We start from the raw sequence: 21346 nt of genomic DNA on the forward strand, positions 1-21346 counted from the left end.
CTGGCCGATTTTGATATGGGCAATGACTGAGGTCACTCCCAAATGTACCAACACCACCTGCATGGAACAATGAAATGATTGTAAACCAGCCAACCAGGCTACAGTCTATCTCAGCTACAGGAAATCAAACTTTATTTTATTTTATTTTATTGTTGTTTGCTTTATTGTTAAATTGGTTGTAACTGTAATTGCATTCTTGCTCTGTAAAGCACTTTGCGCTGCATTTCATGTCATGAAAGGTGCTATACAAATAAAGTTTATTATTATTTATTATTATTACTATACAGCACAATTTGTACATTCAAATTAAATTAAATTCACTTTACATTACATGAAAGTCTAGCTTACCTTTGACGTCCAGTATTTCTGACTCACGGTGCCTGCTTTGGACACAGTATGGGTCACTATTTTACCGTCATCAGGAATCCATGGGCCACATATCCCCCCTTGTTTCTGTAAAGTTGTAATATAAAGATAATAATGATAAATCATTTGAAATAAATTTAACAAAAATATATATACACACGCACGCACGCACGCACGCACGCACGCACGCACACACACACACACACACACACACACACACACACACACACACACACACACACACACACACACACACACACACACACACACACACACACACACACACACACACACACACACACACACACACACACACACACGCGCGCGTATTTGTCCATAAGAATATAGGTGAGTCGCGAGTCAGTCTTGACTCTTGACCTTACAGTGGCAACAACAAGGCTTGAGCTACAGCCAAGTATGTGTACTGTACATGAACGTATACTTAATCACTCTTAAGCTATGTAATCATATAGCGCCTACAGAATGTGGAGCCCTGGAGCCTATGTGAGCAATGCCTCACATACAGTATCTTATATGTTTCTGATGTCATAAAGTATGTGCTCTCCTTTATCAAGATACAGCAGGCCCAGGTATACAGAGTGTCACTGATGAAGTACAGCTGTCGTAGGCTAATAAATGTGGAGGCTAAAGCTCTTAATGTATAAAATCTATCAACAACTGCTGTCATCTTACAGCATAGTGTAACACTAGACGTTGACATACGGGGTGCCTTTGTTTGCTTCAGTTTAAAAAGCAAAGACGGCATATATGACCGATCGTCTTTATGCCAGCGGGATCTCTGTATAAAAGTGGCTTGAGTTTGCTTAGCCTAAAATCCACTGGGAGGTTGTGCTAAAGTGTAGTAGTCCTCAATGGCCCAGTTGCCTTTTTTCTTCAGTCTAGACCAGGGGTAGGCAACCTTAGGCACGGGTGCCTGCCAACATAGGCACAGGGGAGGGTGATCACTGGCACACTGGCATAAGTGTGTGAGAGAGAGAGGTATTTTTCTTTTAAAATTTAATATTTCAAAAACATTTAGTCAATTAAATGAAGTCCCCTTAGATCTGTATGCAAATGACATCCTGCACACAAGTTTACGTTCATTCAAACTCCTAACTCTGACTGGGGAGGGAGTCTGGGAGATAGGTGGGTTATTGCTAGTCTAATGACCATTACTACATCCTGATGTGAAAGAAAATATTTCTAAAGAAGAAGAAAAAAACTAAGGTTGTTATGGACAATCAAAATCTGTTGGAAATATGTTATTTTGATGTGGTGTCATAATTAAAATTGTGGTTATGGCACACTGACGATCAAGAAAATAAAAAATGGCACTTCATGTCAAAAAGGTTGCCGACCCCTGGTCTAGACTCTGTAAATCATGCCAGGGATCTTAGGGAGTGCCCAACCACATTCAAGGATGTGATACGTGTCTATCATGAAACATATGACTCACACTGATGAGGTACAGCAAAAAAAAACAAATCTTAACAGATGAAACATTTCACAGATAGATTGAGAGTTGCTTTTGATTGTGACAACACAATGGACATTCTATGTGACGCAATGAATGTTCAATCATTGAATGTTATCATCATATGAATCTAAAGTGTTTTCTAACTGAACTCTGAATCTAATCAGCAAAGTTTTGACCAAACTATTCAAGGTAATTGTGCTACAAGAAAAACATGCCTTTAAAGATCATGACGCAGTGTTACACCTCAACCTGTTGTTACAGGCCTATTTGTACTGACCGGCCCAGAGAGGGGCAACACCTGAAAGAACTTCTGGGAGGTTATTCCCTAAAGACTCATTGGGGTACTGACCATGAGGGCGAGGGGACAGGAGTGGATATTGGCATGGTAAACGCAGCAGTTCAACTCATTGGCATTGTTCCAATTGGCTGGACACTTGTGATCATGGCAGAAACGCTTGGCCTCTGCTGCTTCACTGGAGAAAGATCACAGACAAACATGTATTTGTCATACAGTGCATGCAGTAATGTGTCATACAGTGCACACAATAATAGTACAGCATGGTAGCAGCTGTCAGCTAGCAAAAGGTCATGTATTGTACAGTTATGTACAGTCAGTGTATGGTCGTGGGAGTGGGTTGGCAGGTGGCAGTACATATGCCAACATAAGTGTATGTGTGTGTGTGTGTGTGTGTGTGTGTGTGTGTGTGTGTGCGTGCGTGCGTGCGTGCGTGCGTGCGTGCGTGCGTGCGTGCGTGCGTGCGTGCGTGCGTGCGTGTCATTGTCTTTCTTATCTTGTGTGATGGAACTGCAGATAAATGGCATTGGCAGGAGATATACATACTTGTGAACATTTTTCCTCCTCTTCGTTATTGGCTGTTCTAAGTTAATGTGTGACTATGTAAAGAATTGTATTCATGGTTGTAAAATATGTGTGTACATACACAGGTGCATACTTGCCCGTGTGTTTACAGTATGCTATGTGTGTGCAGCGTTGCATGGGCTGGGCTGCAAGTCATAATTCCAGACAAGTGCTTATGCAACCGCTCACCTGAACAGGAAGATCTTGTTCTTGACTGCATATTCATAGAAGGAGTCTGAGGCTGTCACAGTGTAGGTTACGTTGAACTCTTCCCCGTTGGACACCTTCTCTGGAGGTCGCTGCACCCAAGACATCTCCAGACCTGGACGAGGTTCACAAGGGTACAGTGTACAGCAGTGGTTCTCAAACCGTTTCCATGTCAAACACCCCCAGTACATTGTAGATTGGCTATTTAAAAAAATCTGATATATAGTGTTGATGTGGCTAAACTGATTTTGATGCTATTAACTAATTTTGCTGGGGACCCCCTGGAACCCCTTCAAGGACCCCTGGGGGTCCCGAGACCCCACTTTGAGAACCACTGCAGTACAAGACAAGCCCACAACAATGATGCGTAGATCTGCTACTTTGGCTATTTTTGAAGATGTTTGCCAACTTATTCTTTTTTCCCCCCCTACCATTATTTGAGCACATGCACATCAAAGGTTTGTATTCTCCAGTCCATACAAAACTCAGGGTGGCAAAACTAACAGCAAACAGGGGTTAAGTAAACTGAAGAGCTGACAAAAAACAGGCATACACAGCTGACTAACTAGACACAGGTGAAACTCTAAGACAATCAAGTAGGGATTGGCTGGGGCAAACAGCTACAAGGACAACAGGAAACACTTGGGACATTACTTTAAAATAAAACACAGCACTAAATTAAAATCTAAGTACACAGAAAACAGGAAACAATCAAGTATCACTACAAAATAAAAGATGGAGACAGATCCTGACAATAGGCTAGCCTGGGACCAGACTTATCTGCCAGTGCAAAAAAAGAATTATAGTCTGGCTACGCGAGGCTAACAATAGGCTACTACTGAAACACAATGTTTTGCTGGTGAAACAGTGAAAGTTCCCTCAGGATTAATAAAGTACCCAACTACATATATACACATGCACACACAGGCAGATTAAATAGTATATACATAATACATGGAGTGAGGTATGTACAGTACATAAAACAGAACACACAGACACATGCCTCGTACGACAACAAATGCATGCATGTACAGTATAAAATACAATTAATTTATAACATGTATAAATGTATACATGTTTACACTCCCCTCCTTACTTTGGCATCCAAAATTAGCAGGAGGTGCCTGTTTTGTAAAGAATTTCTCAAATCGTGAACACAGTGTCCTACCCCAAATTTGAATCACACATTGAGGGGCCTTTAAACTACGCAGAGCCAAAAAGCGATTTCACTTCCACCCATATGGGGCAACACAAATGCTAGAAATGTCACTGTCTGTGTCAGAAACATGTTTTTTATCCCCACCAAATTAGGCACAAATTGCCTGTAATTGCCTTCACAAACTTGTTGGCAGGGCCTATTTATTTCAAAATGCCATATAATTTATTATGAACGCAATATCCAATCCAATCATCCGCAAACTAGAATCACATGTTGAGGGGCCTCTATAGGCCTACAGCACACCTCCAAAAGGGCTTTCACTTCTGCCCATAGGTGCGCCACAAACGCAACTGTTGTATAACTCTATTTCCCCCTTCCTCCGAGGTGGAAAGACTGGTGATGCGAGGTTAATTTCACCCTGAAGCTTCCTTGTGTGCTAAGGACTGCACCCCACAACTGACACAGCCCTTGGTAGGCAACCCAGCCTGTCAGACACATTTATAAACTATACTTTGTTGTGCGACCAAGTGATAATAAGTTTTTCAGTTGAATTTCAGCAAGCAACATGGTCATACCAGAGAACCTTTCCGACAGACAGATTTTAGAAGAAAAAGCTCTCACCTCCACAGCTTATCATATTGTAATCGTTTGGGTTGTTGAGTGGCCAGCAGTCATATTCTGTATTATCCAGATCATGCCAACTGTTAACAATGCCCTGTGAACAAGACAGCAAGCTCTTCTATGTAAAACAATTTCAATGCATTGATCCATAATCTTCATCATTTGTGTCCATTAAGCCAGCAATCATTATTTAATGTATACCCAAGACAAAAGATGAATGCAGTGAACTAATAGGAAACTATAGGAGAAGTCTGCGTGGGTCCCAAGGAGCATGCTGAGAACCATTATGAATGATCATTTGTGTATATGGTCATATATAAGCTACTCACATGTGTGTCAATTTTCTCAATAGTTGTAACAAAGTTGTAATACATAAATATGTAATACAGCTAATTATTCCACAATATTTGATGTTGGGACATCACTTATTATCCTAAAAAAAAACTCTACAACAAATCTTTGCCTTGATGTAACTAGATAATAATAATAAAAACCTGAAATTTGAATCCAGTTGGGACAGTATTTTTCCCACTGAGCCGTACAGTATGCACATATTGCAGAAATGTTAATTGTGCATATAGTGTATTGTCAAATAATGGATAGTGGATACTGGTCACAAGTATGCAAATAATATGAACAGATAATCAGTTAAAACTTCAATCTAGAGCTCTTTTACATGTGAGTTCAAAATAAAAATTACACCTCTAACAAAATAATTATTATTATTAATAATAAAGTCATATGATTTGATAAACAGTAAAATCCAGACTGGATGTCCATTAGTTTATATTTGTACACTCTTGGAGTTAGTTATAAATGGATACATTACTGATTGTTTTACTGAGTAGCACACTTTACTCTCATCTATACAAATATCACAGAATCTTATTTTTCATCCCCCTACAAATCTGTGACAGACCAGACAGTGGTGGGTTAACTTGGGACAAAGCAACACACCGAAATGACGCAAGCTGTGTCTGCAGCCACACGTGTTTCTGACAACACAACAAAGGCAAGCAGGGGATCCCTTGGCAATAGGGAATTTCTTTTTTGTCTGTATTACCCATATCTATAATTGTTTACATTCCTTTCTATGAGCAAAAATCTCATATTAACATGCTATCCATACAATCATGGGGTAATAGGCCTATGACATTGTCCACCTGCCCCCAATTGAATTAGCTTAATAAGATACTGTATTTGCCGTAGTGTTGACACATTGTAATTGTCTAATACAGTAGACTTACCATTAGGAGACTCAGGCAGAAAGATGTCACTGTCCATAGAGCCATTAGAACTGCTGCTGTAGTCTTAGAGTAAGAGTTCCGTACTGACTGGCTGGGTTAAGGAGTGAGATACTCACTGTGTGTGTGTGTGTGTGTGTGTGTGTGTGTGTGTGTGTGTGTGTGTGTGTGTGTGTGTGTGTGTGTGTGTGTGTGTGTGTGTGTGTGTGTGTGTGTGTGTGTGTGTGTGTGTGTGTGTGTGTGTGTGTGTGTGTGTGTGTGTGTGTGCGTGCGTGCGTGCGTGTGCACATGTGAAAAGCTTATTCCTAATCCTGTGTGTCCCACCCTCCAAATAGCTGTTGAAGTCCACCTAATTGTCTAATCAATACAAGAGGCTCTCCAGTCATTGTTTGGGGGAAAGGCTTTTTTAACAAGGTGATTCGACTGACCTTCATTCACCCTGTCACACTGTAGGACAACAGCTCCAACGGTACCAAGCCAAAGCTCAATGGATGGACAACAACACAGCTCTAAAGCATCCACACAGATCTCCCAGTTTATACGTTTTCATATAAACGGTTTCCATAATCTGAGCCAGTGGAAGCATACATAAGTAGATGTTGAGGCCCCAGAATGGACCCTTGAGGAACCCCGCATGTCATTTTTGTGTGCTCAGACAAATGACCTATAGGCAGAAAGTAGTCCCTGCCCTTTAAAGGAGAAGTTCACCCAAATAATGACTCATTGTCTCCGCCAGGCCGAAGGCATGCGAGAGAGCATGTTTTACCCTCCCTCCGTCCGTGTGTCCGTGTGTCCGTGTGTCCGTGTGTCCGTGTGTGTGTGTCCTGTCTGTGTGTTAGCAGCTAATCTCTGGCACCGTTGGCCCGGTCGCTGCGAAACTGTGCGCACACACTCCCTGGATGCCAATTCAGAACCTCTGCCTCAAATTTTTCACATGGGCCTGTTATAGCGCCACCTGGAGGCCGATTTGTGCAAAACCCATTTTTCTTTACATTACTCCAACAGATTTTATCCAAACGTCACGCAAATCGGTATACAGTATCTCTATAGTCATGTGATCAACACGGATCTGTCCGATTTCCCATATTCCATCCTCATTGGCTAAGGTTCGCTTCCAAAATTTGCAGGATTGGTCCGTTTTGAACAAAATGCCTCAAATCATGAACGCAGCTTGCAATTTCCGTGAAATTTCACAAACACATTCCCACTAGGCCAAGGAAGAAATGCCACCCTTTTTCACATTGGCCTGTTATAGCGCCACCAGCAGGTCTAATTTAGCAAAACACATTTTTGGAACAAAATGCCTCAAATCATGACTGCAGTGTCTGATTGCTGTGAACGACCTAAGAATAAATGGCACCCATTTCACATTGGCCAATTATAGCGCCACCAGGAGGCCACAATAACGTACCTGACCTGGCGGAGACCTGTGCTCCGAGGAGCACTTTCTCTAGTTTTCTATCAATTACACACCCCATTGAATTCATGGAGATTCATGGAGATTTTCATGGATTTTTTTTTTTTTTTAACATTCCTAAGACAATAATTTGATTACCGGCAGTTGAGTCACAATTATTTTTGGTGAACTACTCCTTTAAATAGGATTCAAACAGTTTAGTATTGTGCCAGAAAGTCACACCCAGTTTTCCAGTTGGTTTAGTAATATGTTGTGGTCAACCGTGTCGAATGCAGCACTCTCCCTGGTTGGAGAAGGTGGAGAGACAAATGTACAAGCCACACTATCATAGTTTCTTTCATTTGAATTTAACATCCAAAAAGGACGACGCTCTTCCCTGACCGAAACATAGCACAACGTGGAATGGAACAGAACTGAATTGAACAAAGCATCAGCCCTTTTTTATGCGATCTTACATGCGTGTCACAGCTGTGTTTGGTGTTCTCTTAATTACGTTCACTCACAAATTTCTAAGTTTAAGACCAGTGTGTCCATACATAGATAAGTCACAACTGCATTGGCTCCTGCAGCCATCTCCAAAATCCCATCACCACAATGGTCTTGAGAGGTCAAAGAGGTCAAAGAGAAATTTGCCCCACACATATGTGTCCCCTACACAAGTATATTTTATATATACTCTACTAGTATATATAAAATAATATAAAATAATATTCTATAAAGACATTCATCAAAATATACAACAAAGACCTTAACAAGAGCAGTGCTGTGGTGTGTGGTCAAAATCCTGACTGGAAGATATCAGTGCAGTTGTTTAGTGCCAAGAAATGGTTCAGCAGTTGAAAAACAGTATTTTCTATTATTTTACTTGAAAACAAGATGTTTGATATGGGCCTATGATTGTTCATTAGTGAGGTGTTCTTTTAAAAAAAAATATTTTGTCAGTGGAGGGGGCAAATGCATTGCAGGCCCTGAAGTATGTTAATGAAACTGTACACATCCCATCTCAACCTCTAACTGTTCCGAACTGACAATAACAACAACCAAAAGGGCTGGATTTCTGACCATCTGTGAAATTTAATTGGCTTTTTAAGAACACATAATTACAGCACAGCCATACATGAAAAAACGCATGCCGTTTACCACACTTTATAGTTCATGTCTGAGGTTATGTTAAAGCTATAGCAGCAGGCAGCAGTCAAGGCAGGTCTATTGGTGGGCTTTCAGGCATGAATGCATTTTCTAAATTAAGCCACACCTTCAATTGAACTATAGACATTAAGACCTTCAAAGTTCAGTGTAATTTTATGCATGCCTCGTTGGTGCCTCTCGTGGCTCAAGTTCGCTTGAGACTGCGCCCCTCTGTCGCGGTCCAAAACTATACTTTATCGGCGAAAAAAAGTAGTCCACGGTCGTTTGAAAAAGTAATGTCTCAAGCAGGAATCTATCCCTGAATCCCAGGAGGTGTGGGTTGGGAGTCTAGTGATCAACGAGGCAAGCCACTGAGGCCGGAGCTGAGATTGGGTATTCGGGCTGTATTACAATGTGACTACGCCCACCGTTCCCAACTCTTCTAATGTAGAGCGAAAGAAGCCCCGCCCAGTAGGGGGGGCCCACTGCTGGGTCGTGAGGGTATTGCAAGTGGGCCCACAAATAATTGGCAAAACACTAAGATTCTAATGATAATATAATATTAAATATTAAAAAGTAATACCAATAAATCAGAAAGTAACTTAATTCCATTAATCCAAGGTGGAACACAAATGATCAATTGATGATCAAAATGAACATGCTCTGAAAATGCATGCGGCCTAACCACCACTTAACACGGCATCCGTGTTAATATAAGTGGTTAGATGCGTAGGCCGTGAACACTTTCGATATTTAAAAGTGGGTACTGATCCAGAAAAGGTTGAGAACCACTGGTCTATTTGACAATAGCAGTTGTTAGCATGTTGTGACTAATAAACTGTAAACTGTAATAGGTAAAATATTATCATAGAACTTAGTTTCAACCCACATACCAATATATGAATTTGTAAATCATATAGAGCATTATACAAAATGTGCATACAAAAACTGTTTCACTTTCTGCAATGTCCTACATGGTAGACAATCACAGTATTTATGTAAAAACAAATCACAAGCAGTCTTTGAATGGTTGTGGTATACACTCCAATGGCACTGTTCAGCTCAGAAGTGGTAATTAATGCTTATTGTGACTGATGCGTCTGCAGTGTAGTCTAATTGCAGACAGAACATTGCTTTCCGGTTGTTTTCTTTTCCTAAAGCACTTCAGCCAATAACGTGCTTGACTCCACGGAAACCAAAGGTCACACCATTAAGAGATTAACAGACGTAATCACACTGAAGTACCACATCTTGAGCACATGCAGTCTAGGGCAACGGTCATCCATGAACTTCGAGCAACTCATTCATCATGAGTCTATTTAAGATAATTTGCCAAAGCTCAGTATTTCAGTTGTGACACTTTGTGACACACAAAGGTGTGGGACTTGCTGTCTAGGAGTACCAGGACATTTATACACACACACACACACACACACACACACACACACACACACACACACACACACACACACACACACACACATATACAGTATATATACACACACAAATACTACTGTATTTTCTCTTCATCCGATACCTTGAGGGAGACCAACTCATGTGGTCAAAGATCACTTGTGCTTCGGCAATTGTACCCTTCCTGTTTATGGGAGTATAATTTGCAAGCCATAGATTGTAAATAGCCACACATCGCATAGTGGTTAATGTACAGTTTACATCTGTGGTGCACTCTTACGGTTATCGCAATCCCATCATCATCATCATCATATGCTTTCCTGTTTACACACAGAGACTCATGATATATTACTGCTATTTGACAACAACAAAAAAGCCATGTATCCAAACATTTGTTTATTGGTGAAATAAAAAAAATGAATCGTTTAACTTTTTGATACCAGTGCTCTCTTTTTAACAGTACTATGGAGATTGAGTAGTTTTCACAGGCCACAAAAGCCCATACAGGTCTTATTGTAAATGTATAATGGACAAAATACCAACATTTCACTACAGTATCATGTTGTGGAAGACAAAATTAATCATTTCCTTTACAGGAAGAGTGGTTAAACAAGCATAAATATGTGCAGAAGTTAAGTTTGTCATGTCATTTGAGCCAGTAAATGATTCATCATCATGTGTCTTTCGGCTGACGGTAGGTAGGTGGGTTCGGTATCAGTCACGTCCGGCTCCAGCAGACGGCGTGCCGTTTAGGAGGACTCACTCCTGTGTTGCAATAATGTCCTTTTACAGTTTGTGCTCTCAGGTGAGCAGCTGTTTTGTCAGTGCTACACTGAGTGGGTCAGAGAGGAAGTGTACAAAATTCCACAGGGAGAACAGGTTTTCCTGGACAAAAGAGTCTCTGCTGCTGCTGAGAGTTTGCATTATTTGTTCAGTTGTAGTTGACAAACTACAAACTGTAGTTTGCACCTCAGGGGCAACATTTACGTTCTCTAAACCAAGATGGTGGTGTTTGATTGCAAGGCTGAATTGAGACCACAGATCGTGCAGTCTATCCTTGTGACCCAATGACACATTAAAATAATTTACAGGACGCACAAGTAGACCTACACAATACAGTAGCTGACAGAATAATTCTGTCTGTGTAAAATGAGGAATTATTCATTAAATAATGCATTAACTACTGCCCACCATCAAGTAAGCCTAGTATAATTATAGTACCTGACTATAACTAGCCACATGCCTTCAAGGTAGATGTATTATCTAGTCCATAATAGTGCTAGGATATTATACAGGTAGCAGAATGAGGATTGTACAACAAGATTTACATCAGAGACAAGACAGAGCTTGTTGAGTCATTTTACCCTGGTTGTCTGAGGTGAAGAAAAAAGAAGAAGAAAAGATAGAAAAAAAGGAGAACTGCACCACTACAGTACGTACTTCATATCAGAATCATTCTTCAGTCATCAGACCATGGCGTTCCTCCAAGTTCAAATAAACTACAGGCATATTTGTGCGGACTGGAACACAAACATACACAAAAGAAAACAGAACAAAGGAAAATTAATGGACATAGTTAATTAAAAAAATAAAAATCCTGTTAAAACATTTTTAATTAGCAGATCCCTGTCCCCTTTTGGGTGCATCACCTCAAGTTCAGTGCGGCACTCTGGGCAAGTCTCTGGTAGTGTCCCTCCAAGCCTTCACATCCATTGAGACTCCACATAAAGGGGTGGAACAGTACCTCTTGGCTTGTCTCTCATGTCCATGTCCATCTATGTCTTCATAATGTACTAGTCCATTTCCCCATTTCCACCCACTATCCATCCGAGCTATGGGACCGCCTGCAGGGACAGCTACCGCACCTGCATATCCCATAGCCTGTGGTGAAAATACTAATAAACAGCTTCAATTTGGGAAATGTGAAGAATCAGCTTCCTCACACCCTGCATATGTATGCCCATGTGCAATTTCAGATCGATTGGTTAACCCACCGAGGAGAAGAATGGATGAGGACAAACTAACAGTTTTGTTCATTTAACAGTAGGATAGTAGGATAGGATGTCCTCCCACAGTATGGACTGGAATTTCATGTTAAGTTCTGTACAAGGTTCTTGTAAAAAAGTTCTGAAGAATTTTCAATTCCAAATTTCAGCTCTTCAGCATATCCTGATCATCACTCTTAGCCTCTTCAGACGGAGGCTGGCTGGTGCCCGTCTCCTGAGCTGAGCTGAGCGGCCTGGCGTTGGCCTTGGACGACCGCTGGCGCCGGGTACCATTGCCGATACAGCACAGGAGGTTTTTGATGGTGGTCCACATTTCCTCGTCCTTGTAGGAGTAGATGCACGGGTTCATGACGGAATTGAGCACGGCCAGAAGCAGCAGCCAGCGCTTGAAGCTCAAGACGTTGCATTTCTCGCAGTTTAAGCCGTCTAGAAGCAACACGATCAGGCCAGGCGTCCAGCAGAACACAAAGGCACCTAGGAAAGAAACACCAAATAGTTAAAAAGTGTGTTTGGGGCGTGTGCGTGGCTCATCTGATAAGAGTGCATACCACAGACATAAATAAGGCTATAGCCCTTCCCGCAGCTGGACAAGGGTTACAATCCGACCCGAGGCTCTTTGCTGCATGTCACCGCCCCCCCTCCACCCCCTCTTATCTCTTCAGCCCAGTCCACACAATACAACTAGTAACAACTTGCAAGAAATTGCGGCAGTCTGGACTGACCAGTTGCAGACCGGTGCCATTTGGGGATAATGGTTGCAATTAGTTGCAAGGAGTTGCAAGTAGTTGCAATTAAAAGGAGTTGCATTGGTGTGGCCTTTCTGCCTTATTGTCTCTCTCTCACTATCACTATCAAGGAAATACAGACATTGGACTCTCTGTAATCTGTGTTGTTTTCCCCAACCACTATTTATACAGGAAAGATGTTCCTGTGCATGTACAGTATGCATAACCCTCTTTTTAGTAGTAGTATTTACTGTACATCACGTAACTGCCTCCCAACAGCATCACCCTAAGCTTCTACTGGTGGACAATGAGCAGCTCCACTGGAGCTGCCTTGCTCAAAGGGGACCATGACAGCAGCTACTGAGGAAAGAAGAGTTAGGTTACTTGTTTACTTTCCTTGTCCTGATTTTCCCAGCCAATGCAAGGATTCATACCAGTGAGTTTTGCGATTCCAAACATGTTTCTCTTTCCTCTAGGCCAGGGGAATGATGCCAGTGGAATGACGCAATGATGCATGACTACATGTCAGGAAATATTTGATGGTTATGCTTAAACTAACAAAGCTCCAAAATAGACTCTATGTTCGAGCTTCATTAGTTTAAGCATAACAATCTATGTCTTAGACTCTGTGTCATAGAGACAGGTATTTGACAACATATGACTGCATCTTAGAATCTAATGAGGGTTCTATTAAAAACTAAAAGCACATAAATCTGTTATGACCTCCTCATCGGAATTTATGATGAGACGGCTCTATTTCTAGGACAAGTGGCTACAGGTTAAAAGAACACAAGGTGACTATTGTTTTTTTGTTGGAATGAAGTGTTAAAGTTTCTGCAAGCATGTCTCACTCTGTTTGATAAACCATGTTGTTTAGACAGATGCTGGGTCTGATGTTTATCTTGTTTCCTAGTTACTTTGTAGCACTAAACTGTTTTCTTTGCACTCTATTTACTTTAGACAATTTAGCCTGTCATTGTTGACCAGGGTTCATGCCACTTACTCTGATCTTGCACTTTCAAAGTCGCTCTGGTTGAGAGTGTCTGCTTAATCCCTAAATTGTATAATATATACCAGCTCAAGGTACTGTTAGGCCAGAAACCACCAGCCAAGTCAGTCACCCGTTGCATACGTGTTTGGGCACAAAACAGCGATTCTAAAGGGAGATTTAGATGCTTGTACCAACATGCCATTACTTGCTCTGCGCAACAGCTTCAGTGCATCCACAAAACAGTGTTTTTCCCATTGACTGTAAAAACAATTTAAACAATTTATACAAAGTGACCTCTGCCTGCCTCCCCCCATTACTCTCACAACAACTCAAGACCAAAGACAGAGCAACACAGCACATTCATAAAAAATACATGAAAACAGAGAATATTGGTGCACGTTAACCATCTCGGTTGTCTTTTATTAATAGAAAGTAAATGTATGAAATTTTGATTTGTATCGTTAACCACTTCATATTCTATTTAAAAAATAGCCGATCTACAAGCTCGGCTATTCACCATTGTGAGCTTGTAGATCGGCTATTCACGTTTTTGATTTTTCCTAAATTTACGCCTATAATAAGTTATAACGACTTGCCCAAAATAGGGACGCCGAGTTGAAAGTTGTTAATAAAAAACAATTAAAATGATCTGTGTGCTCCACTTTCCTCCTTTTAAACAAATTGTAGTTCTGTTCAAAGAACAAGCAACAGAGCCCCATACAGAGAAATAGCTTGAAACATGTGTATTTGTGCACTGCACTGTACTGCGTGCACGCGCACGCACACACACACACACACACACACACACACACACACACACACACACACACACACACACACACACACACACACACACACACACACACACACACACACGCACACACACACACACACACACACACACACACACACACACACAAGCATGCTAGACTGTTGTTGTTTTTTACTATCGTGAAAACTGAAAGCAGAAATTTGCTGCAGATTTTGTGAAACCCCATCAAATGGGGTTCCACTGGCAGTTTATGACATACTCCCCCTTTTTAAAGTGCACTTTCCTTCCCTGTAATCTTGGAAAGAAAAAAAGAAAAAGACATCTGGGTTTTTTGGGAGCATGTTTCTAGCACATGTGTGCTTTTAGTTAGGTGGCTGCACAAAAGGCTTTCTGTAAAACATAGTGCTTGCATTTCATCTACAAGAACTGCATTTTTTAAGACCTACAAAGTGTAGCAAGACGCCTGTGTCTTTCATGCATTTACTGTAATATTCTTCAGCTTAATCACTATATAAGGGGAACAAAACACTGTCACTGACCCATGAATAATAGGATCATCATACAATCTATTCAAAATATTTTGTTAGACATTAGTCATTTTAATAATTTGTTTAAGATATCAGCTTAAACTAAACAGTTTTACTTCCAGGATATCTATTATTATTGTAAAATAAAGGACATACACAGTAACTGTTATCACCTGTCACTGGCTGCCCACAATTCTTCCCCTTTCCATGCCCAAAATATCTATCTCATAATTCCTTTAATCTTCCACTTATCACTCGATTCAAAGATTCAAAGGAGTCTGAACTGGTCTGTCCAGTTACAGTCTCTGTCTGAACAGATGTCAACTTAAACATGACTTAATCACTTCCCCTGCTTAGTTTAATTTAAGGAGATCAGGAACAATCGTATTCCCAAATTATTCCTTATTACAACTCAAATGATTTTTTTCAGGTTCTTCTCCTTTCTCCCTTGCATATTCCACTTTCTTTGTGGCATCATGCTTTCACATTTCCAGGTGGCCAATTTCTGTTTTTGTCTGGTTATCATTCATTCAGTATGACAACAAGGTGTGGCTTCCATGTACAGTGTATAAGTTAACTCTATTTTCTATTTACTCAGAGGAATTAATTCATTACTCTGATTCAATAACAATGCAAATAGCCACAGCGTCCAGGGATCAATGAAGGACAACTAACTCCTGCTGTCACCAGGAAAATACAATGAAACACTATACATGGTGGATGAACCTTTGTCACGACAATAGCGCCACAACAATCTCTGCTAGAAATTTGAGGAGGACACTGAAGCAATAACAGTTTAACATTTCAAGGGACAATGGGGCATCTGAAAGCAATTGCAGCCCGCAAGTATAGGTTCTCCTTGGGGGGTGGGGTGGGGGTTCTCTACTGGAGGCCGCAGTCTGTGCAGACTCCATGCGGTGCGGCCGGTATGCCTCGCAGGCCAGGGCAGTGTGTCCTTGCAGGAAGAGATAATTACACAGCAGGCTGAGAGACGCACAGAGACAGACAGCTCCTACGCTCCATATCTATCCACCCAGCCAGGCAAGCACCGAGACAACGAACAAGAACAGTCCACTATGTCAGTGGTTCTCAAACCGTGGGTGGGGACCCCCACATGATTTTGGGGGGGTCCCCAGATGACAGTGAAGTGATAATTTAAGGACTTTTTAAGACCTTTTTAATACCTCAAAAAGAAAGAAAAGAAAAAGACCATTACTGCATCAAAAGTAATCAACAAACTGTACTATAAAAAAGAACTGATCAAACATTGGCCAAATTTGTCAAATAATTTAAGAAAGAGGCAAAAAGAGGCAAGGAAATAGCCAAGCTCCCAACACCTCCCAACGCAGATCTGCTATTTTCACAATATTTATCTGAGTCAAACAAAACGTAGTGCCTCAACTCCTACAATTCCAAGTGCTTGTTCAAATATGATCATCTTTGGGGGTCACGGCCTGAAAAGGTTGAGAACCCCTGCACTATGTGACAGAGGGACTACACTAAACAAAGGCAATACACATCTCACGGTGCTCTTCTGTGATCTTTGCTATCTGGAGGATCGTAAAAGAGTGGTCGAGCGGGGGAAGGCAGTGATCAAATTCCTCTGACTTGTAGAGCTATGTGAAACGTGGGGGTCTAATCAGGATATTGCGTCAAGAGTGACGATATCAACATGTATTTTACACCTACCCAAAATGACAGAACCCAGGGTATATATTTGTATCTAATTGTACTGTATGTAAGTTGTAAATAATAATAATTAAATAAATAAATAATTCCCTTTTTCCAGTAAAGAATGCCTCATTCTAACTGGCACGGATTGGGGAAAGTTGCCATACGTGTGAAGCCATGAATAATTAAATAACAGTACAGTAAATTGTAGTGGCACGATAACACAATGCACCAGGTGCCTCTGGTGTTCTACACCCACCCTGGTACTCTGCAATCCTTGCTTGCGGTGAATCTCTCTTCAGTCTCTCCTCTCCGTAAATCATAAGTTATAAGAACGGCTTGAATACAGCACTGTGCTTTGCATATTATTCTCCCTATCAGTAAACCACAGTAACTCAGTAAGCTGTTGGGACTATATGTGATCTATAGTGTGTATAGTTTCAATGTACATATTATAGATTTTTTTAAATATTATACTGTTTAGACTGATGATAAGTTCTTAGTTTACCTATGATCCTAGATTATTATTTCTATGCATTCATGAATAACCTTGTGTTTTCCTTGCTTACTGTAAGTCGCTCTGGATTAAGAGCATCTGCTAAATGCCTAGATTGTAAATTGATCGGCTTGCACATGCCCTTCACCCTGATATGATAAAACAGCAACCACGTCATTTCGTTTTTTGTGCCATTTTTTGCTTTAGGCTATAGACAGAGAGACAGGAAAAACCAGGGGATGCTGCAATTATAGTCTACTCACTATCTGGTTATCTACCAGCATGCACCAATTAGTTTCTATAAGAATGTCTGTGCATAACAGCGAATACTAGCTAAACAGTGTATAAAGGACACCTACCAAGAACCACCATGACTGTCTTAATGAGCTTTATGGGGGTCCTTTTGCGGTTTATAGAGCCACTGGTGTGCGGCGTCAGCATCGACGTCTTTCTCTTCACGTAGGTGTAGATCCTCACGTAGATGCACACCATCACCAGGAACAGCATCAAGTTGGACAGTGACCAGAAGATCAGGTAGCTCCTCCTGAAGATAGGAGCCAGCTTGGAGCAGTTGTCCAGGTTGCAGATACAGTTCCAGCCCAGGCTGGGCACCGTGCCCATGAAGATGGAGATGGCCCACACCAGCACAATCAGCAAGGTCACCCGCCTCTTCGTCAGGTTGCTGTGGACCTTCCAGTTCATGACGGAGATGTATCGCTCCAGGGCGATCACCAGCAGGTTGGCCAACGAGGCCGAGAGGCTGGTGTCCAGAAGCCCCTGGCGGAAGAAGTATCCGTTAACCGTCAGTTCCCGCGACACGTCTCCGGTGTTGAACATGAGGTACACGTACGCGATCCCGGCGAGAAAGTCTGAGGCGGCGAGGTTGGCGAGGAGATAGTAGAACGGGTAGTGGAACCTCTTGTTAGTGATGACAGCAGCTATGACCATGGCGTTGGACAATAGGATGAAACAGCAGGCTAGAGAGCCCACCACTTGGACCAGGGTGAGCTGAGTGGAGACCCATTCGTCTTTACGTGGTCCCACGCTGTTGTTGTAGAAGAAGCCCATGAGCTCATCATAGTGACACTCGTTCCTCTTGGCCATCTTGATGAGAAGTCTGTGGTGAGGACAAAACAAAAATGACTTGTTTGAAGTTACGGTTACAGACCAGCTTTTACTATTATTATATTGAGGAGATCTGGGGGCCACAAACATTTGGTTTGGAATATTATTCAAATTTTGTTAAAAATGTTTTTCTGTCAATGGCATTATTTTAACAATTATTCATAATTGTAACATAGTAGCCTACATAGTAGCCTACTAAATGCAGGGATACATGTCACAGCAGTTCACATGAGGATTTCTATCCATTATTACACCATAATGAGATGTGTGTGATGAAAATTCAAGATCAAAACAGTCTTAATAAACTGTATCTTAAGATGCCAATTTTCCAAGGCCAAATAACTTCTGGACTGGGGGAAGATTAAATGACTCGGCTTAAAAGGGCAGTTTATCACATGTCAAGGAAATCCTTTACTGGAAGCAGCTGCTCAGAGGTTAAAAGTTAAAACACAAAAGCTTCTCATTAGTACATGAGGTCAGCGAGATGCAAGTTTGACTAAAATAAAACAAGTGCAGTGAGAGTGATTTAATCAGAAGAAAAAAAGCAGATGCATGAATGATTTATAGACTCTGATAGTTACAGAATAAGACTAATCAATTGATTTGTCTTATTCTTTGATATAGATCACGGTCTATAAATCATTCATGATATACTTACTAAACCAGAGAAAAATAAATATGTAGGGAATACAAGTTTATTTAGTTATCTAGCCCAGTTCTTGCAGTGGGGTCTGGGGAACCTGCATGGGTCCTTGAGTTGGTTACAGGGGGTCCCCACTCCCCAGCCAAATCCACTATTATTTCACCAAGTTAGCCCAATGTGGAAAATGTAGAAATAATTACTCTTCAGATCATAGGTTTTACTCTCCCCACTGTTGCCTCCCCATCAGGCTATAACATAGAGGATATAGACAGCTGAATAATTCTATACTAAATATAATCTAAAAACAAAAATCTTCTCTGGGGGTCCAGCTGGCATTAAATGGTCCCCGTTCTAAGGGGGTCCTTGGCATCAAATATTTGTTAAGCAGGCTATTACAATCTTGTGGTTTGTTTCACCAGTAGTAAAGAAATATTAGAGAATAGCCATGATGGTAGAATATATATTTTTTCCAAATACTACATTATGATAGGCCTACTAGCTTTGGATCATGTATTTGATCGATTATGACATTTTTGTATCTATGATAGATATAAAAATGTCAAAATCGATTAAATACATCTATGATAGTCTTGATACACAAAACATGGCACACAAAAAATGTAACAGTCTAGACAAATAAACCTACTTTCTTTACACACGCGCAAAAAATAAAAACACAAACACAATCGCAATCGCACATTAGAATATGGGTTATTATACTGTTAATAGAAACAAATGTCACCTCATCATTTAAGCAGGTAAATCTTACCTGTGGCAGAAGAAGCGTTCGTTGTGTCAATAGAAGAAGTGGTTCATTCCGGCCGTGTGTTATATTCAGTGTTTCTGTTGCATTCTTTCTGTCGGAGGAGACACTTTCTCAAGGGAACAAACAGCAGTGAGTGAGTGAAGTGAGTGAAGTAACGACGACGGGGAGGAGGGGGGAAAAAAGAACTTTGGGGTTTGTTCAAGTGACGTTGAGGGCGTGTGTCTGTCACGGAATGTCATATCTGAACGTGCTGCTGCAGCAGTGGTGTAAAGTAACTAAGTAAATTTACTCAAGTAGCCTACTGTTCTTATAAGTACAATTTTGAGTTTTTTTTTTTACTTTACTGGAGTATTTCCAATTTTCAGCACTTTTACTTCTGCTCAACTACATCTCAGAGGAAAACGTTATAGCCTACTTTTACTCCACTACAATTTGAAAACTTTAGTTTACTTTGTAGATATTGATTATTACAAAACATACATTACCCACTTCAGCCCTTATGCATTTCGACCATTTGAAAAGAGACGATCTAAGCTCACAATGCGTCGCGATGCAATGCATATATTGTGAGCTTGTAGATCTGCTATTTTCAAAATATTTTTTAAAATACCTTTTATACATTCGAAACCTGTGAAATGTGTCATTCTGCATATTGAGTACTTTTAAAAGTTTTACTTTTGGTTTTATTTTATTTTATTTTATTTTGATTGACATACTTTTATAAGTAACAGAGTACTTCTATACATTGCAGTATTGATACTTTTATTTAAGTAAAACATGTGAGTACTTACTGTACATACCACCACTGCATACCTGAACGTGCTACTGCAGTGAATTCCTCACCGTCTCTATCTGCGTGCTGGTTGACCGCATGAAGAGGCCCCTGGCTATTGCTGCTGCTTGTAGTTCTACTAGTTAGCTCTTAAGCTCTGTCATATAGATTCAGCAATAGCCTATGGCTCCAATTATCTATCTGAAAACTAAAATACATGTCAAATCCAGAATTAAAAAATCTGAAGAGATTTGTACTCTCAGAGTATCTTTACCAAATAAATTGATCCTAAGATTTCTAACATAAAGGTGCTGCACGTGATTATTTATTATTTTATTTTATTTTTACAAACATTTTTTTGTTAAAAACTGAAATATATTGTGAAAGTAATCATTGTGTTCTTTTACGGGGGTTTCCCCATCACTCTAGCCTTTTAAATAACAGAAAATAAACAGGTGGGAATTTCATCCAATCAAGAAGAGAGCACATTCAATCAGCTTCTATTTGATAGTTTCTCTCAATTCCAATATTGTCTGCATTTCTTTGTTCCATCACTTACTATTTCACATTTATCCTGTATCAGTTCTCTGTTCTGATTGGATGAAATTGGTATACCGATCTGAAAATGTAATTTGCTAGCCAAGTAAAGAGCTGGAGAGATGGGGGACTCCCCCATTAGGCTGATTGATTGATTGATTGATGTACTTTATTTAGTAAGACATGAGAACAACATGGAAGTATAAATTCACAATACAAGGTCTACTAAACTGGAAGACTGAAGCAGGGACCCCTAGCTCTGGTCCATAGCATTAGGAGTTCAGGACCCCTATGCCTTGCTATATGGTGTAAAATTGCGTTTTAAGTTTTTCATAGATTTCATATAGCTTCATAGACATATTTGACAGTAATATCAGTGTTGTGTAAATTAATGCTTTTGTTAGTTTGTTTACACATCTTTTCT

At 40.6% G+C, this 21346-nt stretch overlaps 1 protein-coding gene across 2 annotated transcripts; it reads right to left on the reverse strand.

Moving 5' to 3' along the window:
- Positions 1 to 10267: 10267 nt before the first annotated feature.
- On the reverse strand, positions 10268 to 19754 carry lpar3 (lysophosphatidic acid receptor 3). 2 transcript variants are annotated; one of them, XR_014601443.1, is made up of 4 exons: positions 19617 to 19754; positions 17439 to 18196; positions 11541 to 12371; positions 10268 to 11411 (listed from the first exon to the last, which is right to left on the reverse strand). XR_014601443.1 is itself a non-coding variant. In XM_084066606.1 (3 exons), the coding sequence occupies exons 2-3, from the start codon at positions 18181 to 18183 to the stop codon at positions 12043 to 12045; spliced, it is 1074 nt and encodes a 357-aa protein (XP_083922732.1). In that variant the 5' UTR covers positions 18184 to 18196; positions 19617 to 19754; the 3' UTR covers positions 10268 to 12042. The 2 variants fall into 2 exon arrangements, 1 of the variants encoding a protein (XP_083922732.1); XM_084066606.1 differs by having other exon boundaries at positions 10268 to 12371.
- Positions 19755 to 21346: the final 1592 nt, after the last annotated feature.

This window comes from Gymnoscopelus microlampas (genome assembly GCF_963454915.1).
Source record: "Gymnoscopelus microlampas genome assembly, chromosome: 9".
Lineage (NCBI taxonomy): Eukaryota > Metazoa > Chordata > Actinopteri > Myctophiformes > Myctophidae > Gymnoscopelus > Gymnoscopelus microlampas.